This window comes from Camelina sativa, chromosome 15, assembly GCF_000633955.1.
Source record: "Camelina sativa cultivar DH55 chromosome 15, Cs, whole genome shotgun sequence".
Classification (NCBI taxonomy): domain Eukaryota; kingdom Viridiplantae; phylum Streptophyta; class Magnoliopsida; order Brassicales; family Brassicaceae; genus Camelina; species Camelina sativa.
Window position 1 is genome coordinate 1,772,182 of NC_025699.1, and position 4,515 is coordinate 1,776,696.

A 4,515-nucleotide genomic window follows, 5' to 3' on the forward strand; every position below is an offset into this window, starting at 1 on the left:
TTGGCAAGATCTGGAACAGGAGCCCAATCAGCATATGCGATGATGGCATTCAAGCAAGCTATAACCACATTTGCATGCTGTTTTGCCAGGTCAACGTTTTGCCTACCAGTTTCTCTTATTGCAGCTCCAAAGTGTAGTTCAAGAAGCTGCATTTTAATATATTCAGCAAATTACCGTGGTAGCAAACAACTTTACTAAGAGGAATAAGTCGGCGGCATACATTATACAATAAAGGCAAAATCTCAGGCAAAGATTGAGAAAGTCCCCGCAACAATAGCCTACGCCTGTCACCTGAAGAGATGTCCAAAACAGAACTTAGAAAGGAGGATGGAGCTGAAAAGAAATGGTAAGGTTGATAATTTCAAGAGGTACTTTCTTCAAAATGTCTGAGCTAAACCATAATGGTGAAACCAGAGTTCACCAGATTGAGTATAACTAGACTGAAAAGTTAAGGTATACAGAATTACAAAACTAACATATGTTGGCATATGTGTCTTTCCATAACCTATTATTTTTAGTTTAATCTAAACTTCACGATTAGAAAAAGCTTCACCCTGCGGACAGAGTAATACAAAAAGAAGTATATTTTACTCATAAATACCTTCCAAGTCGTCATTGTGAACTGTAATATCTTCAGGAAGCCATCTCAGCGTCATCAAGACCAATTCAGCCTATCGTTTAAGAATAGGTATGCTTTTATTAATTTCTCTGAAAAAAATTTGTTAAAGTAAATAAATGGAAGAACATTTTACTTGCACGGGGCCCTGAGCAGACAAGGAAGTCAATAATGTAAATATCTCTTGCCAAAAATCAGGTCCTTGTCTTCTAACTATCTGCAATAAGATAAAGATATTAATCTGAGAAAGTGAACGGAAACAAGCACCAATGATGATGACAGCAAGTGAAAACGCAGAGCAATCTGAACTCGTACCTCAGCTACAAGGGCAGCTGACTGACTCTTAAGAGGCCAATTCTCGCATGCATTAGCAACCTCTGACATTAGCTCAATAGAAACATTAACAAGATCCCTGCACTCCGGAGGACTTAATTCGTCCCATCGTAGTCTGACCAGATGCTGAAAAGGAAAGATAGCTTCACAATAAGGTTTCTGTGCTCTCCTAAGAAGCTAAATTATGACAATCAGATAGCACACAACATACTGCACTGAGATATAGCAACGAATTGAGGTTCGATTAAATTACAGAACAGGGATATGTGATCTATTTGGGGTATGACAGTCTCCAAATTTGACTTGCCATTCAAATTCTTTCCACAGGCGTCTCAAGCTTTTCTCATTCTATAAAATGAGATTGTCAACTGACCTCCCTGACTATTTAGAAACTAACAAAACAATCTTGGAATTGGATCCGTACCACAAAGCAACTTGCCTCTAAAAATCGATGAGTTCTAGATCCCGTCCAGTTTCATTCAGCAAGAGCAGTTTTAAGTATTAAAGACAAAAATATATAAAAAGCAGAAAGCACAACAAACCTGAAGCATCTTAAAAGCATGCAGACGAATTTCAGGAGACCACTCCTTCTTCACAAGATGAAAAGAAGTATTTGCCAAAACCCTTACATCTCCAGATTTTATCTGCATATATGTATTTTTCAAAGACCGCAGAGATTACTCAAATCAAAACAAATCCGTCACAAGTATATATAATTGCTAACTCTATATTGCAAAATATCAAAATCCTCACCAACAAAAGTATAATCTGAGGAGATCAATCATCTAACTAAAAAAAGTTCGAATTTTTCAGCAATCTCAAATTCTCAATCAATCAACTCTAACAAACAAAAAAAGTCGTTTGCAAATATAACAATAACATAATCTGAGGTGACCAACCAATCATCTAACTAAAAAAAGTTCGAATTTTTATTATATATTTTGTTTCCCCTTAAAAGCTTGATCACTGGTAAAAACCCACAAGCGCAGCAGCTAACATCATAATTCATAAACGAAAGACGCAAATCGATCAAAAGAAGTAAAAAAAAAAAAGAAGAAGAGAAGAATTACAGATTCAAGGAATTCGACAGCCGATTTGCGAGTGTCGGACGTGGAGCTATAATCGAGGACGGCGAGAATCGCTCGGGCCACATTACTCGCCGTGGAGCTGACGTCCTCCATTATTATTTACTTCTGACGAATATAACCAAAAAGGGAGAGAGAGATTCCAAACAACACTTTCTTCCTCGTCTTGCAGAATCAAAGACAGACACGTCTGATTTGGGGTTTGGGGTTTTACACGAAAAGCTACGATTTTTTATTGTATTTTGTAGTTTAGTTTTATACCCAAATCTATTTTTTATTAATACTTTTTTTTTAATTTCAAAGACCATTTTATTAGGACAACGAATCTTAAGAAGAAGAAGTGTTTTGTGTCGTAGGAGGAAGAAGAAAGAAGAAGAAAAGGCATTTGGGCCAGAAGCATAATGAAGGCCCATACACGAGTTTGTCTACCAGAATCCACAACAATTTAGAAATATGTGTTGACAAAACCAAAGAAACAGCCTCAAAGAGTGCTAAAAGAAGTCTTAAAGACAAAACCTAAAGCAAAGAAATGAGAAATGATTCACATATCTCTTAAGAAAACCACTGAGATTAATGTAACCTTTGAACAAGCAATGCAACTGTGCTCATCGATGCAAGCCAGTTAAGGCTTCCATTCCAAATGAATGTTACGACTCAACCAGAACCCCCACCGAAACAGCCAAAAGACCGAAGCTTGAAAATCACAAAGCTCAACTACAAGCCATTTGAGGTCCAATGATAAGAGTCAGAAAAGGAGATGATATGGGTAGGACACAAAAGACAGAGAGCTGGACGACGCGAAAGGTAAACTGAACCAGAATATATTCAATAAGAAACCTGATTTTCGGACAGAGGAAGAAGTTTGCGACCATATGATGATTCAGAGGGCTCTGTAGCAGGCAGAAACAAACAAGACGACGTGTCCAAACTCTTTGAGAGGAGAGAATTTAAAGATCAAATTCTCAAACTGAGAAATCAATATTATTTTTTATTTGTAGCATGAACGAAACGTCAAACACCAAAGCACAGCAACAAAGAAGCACAAATATCTAAACATAGAAAGGAATCCAAAACGCAAATACATTCTCAAAGAAAAAAAAACACATAAAATATTACACATGACATCATCCTATGTCAGTCTGCCATGAGAACGGTCTTGAGAAATTAAATCTTATATTTCTCCTCCATCCTCCTTTCAATATCATCTATGAGGAGCTGCTTCTGCTTCCAGTCCTGCAAAACACCTCACAGTCATGATATCTATCTATTAATAACTATATATATTCTTGTCGGAATTCAGACGAGAGGCAAAAGTGCTTGCTTACTCACCTGTTCCATTTTCTCACGGTCTCTTGCTGAATACCCAAATACAAGAACAGCGAAATAAAACCACTCAATTTTCTTCTTAACCATCAAAAACGAAATAAAACCACTCAATTTACCTGAGCTATGACGACGGGTCTCATGATCGCAACGGAAACAAGTTAGGGTTTCTTGCTAAGTTCCAATCCCTTGTCCTCGATCTCTCTCAGTTTTATATGTTTCTTCCAAGTTTGGTAGGTATATAAATATAATACATGTATGGAAAGATTGATTATTGCTTACGATGTGAATTCTTAAAAATACCAAAAAGGATGTAAAAAAAAAAACTTTGGACGTCAAACGGGACAATAATAATTTATTATATAACTTGTAAGAATTTAATTATCCCTTATTTTTTTCTGTTCAACAATTGGATTTTTATTCATAAGCAAATTATTTTATCTAGAAGTTGAAAGATCGCAAAAGAATGTAAGCCTTTTGGACGCTGTTGGTTGGATGTTCGAAACACACTCCTCTACTCACATCACATTAGATGATCTTTTTTCATAAAACATAGCAAACACAAATCTTATGTTACTCTGGAACACACAGGAGGGGATTCAGAGGTAAGAAAAAAAAAAAAAAAAAAAAAANAGCATAAAAACACTTTAAAAGCAGTCGCGGGTTCATCATCCTTCTTTGCGGGTTCCTTCATGGGCTTCAGAATAATACTGCCTAAGAAGCATCTGAAACATGAGAGAGGGGACACACAGCTTCATTATAAAAAGATCCGAGCCGGTTGGTTGGTATACCTAACAAAATACTCTATATATACCTGATTCCTTTTTTCGGTCGTACGATTAATCCTGTCGTTTACTTCTTCTACTATTTCCTCCATCCTCTTCATGTTTCTCTTACTCCTTCTCAATTCTGAGGTAGCAATATTAAGCGATTAAAAAAAAAAAAAAGTATTTTAAAGCAAAATCAAACAAGAGAGATTGACATTTACCCCAAATTGTGTAGCCCAAAAATCCAACAGAACCTGGAATGCCATATCCTATATAACCCTGTATATACCGACTTGGCTGCAGTTTTCCATGTCAACCAATTCAGATTAGATCATCATAAACCCCCCCCAAAAAAAAAAAAAAAAAAAAAAAAAAAAAAAAAAAAAAAAAA

The 4,515-nt window shown here is 36.2% G+C and overlaps 1 protein-coding gene and 1 long non-coding RNA gene across 2 annotated transcripts in view; both read right to left on the bottom strand.

The window, feature by feature from the left end:
* The window catches only part of LOC109129052 (protein HASTY 1-like), a 2,827-nt gene extending 542 nt beyond the window's left edge, over window positions 1-2,285 (bottom strand). The window contains exons 1-7 of the mRNA XM_019236606.1: window positions 2,020-2,285; window positions 1,492-1,593; window positions 932-1,075; window positions 753-833; window positions 602-671; window positions 221-291; window positions 6-146 (exon numbers count right to left, since the gene is read on the bottom strand). Coding sequence (XP_019092151.1) covers window positions 6-146; window positions 221-291; window positions 602-671; window positions 753-833; window positions 932-1,075; window positions 1,492-1,593; window positions 2,020-2,130 — 720 coding nt within the window. The 5' untranslated portion in view covers window positions 2,131-2,285. The remainder of the gene's footprint in view (window positions 1-5; window positions 147-220; window positions 292-601; window positions 672-752; window positions 834-931; window positions 1,076-1,491; window positions 1,594-2,019) is intronic.
* The window catches only part of LOC104744632, an 884-nt gene continuing 543 nt past the window's right edge, over window positions 4,175-4,515 (bottom strand). The window contains exons 2-3 of the long non-coding RNA XR_760655.2: window positions 4,346-4,421; window positions 4,175-4,266 (exon numbers count right to left, since the gene is read on the bottom strand). This is a non-coding gene — a long non-coding RNA (uncharacterized LOC104744632). The remainder of the gene's footprint in view (window positions 4,267-4,345; window positions 4,422-4,515) is intronic.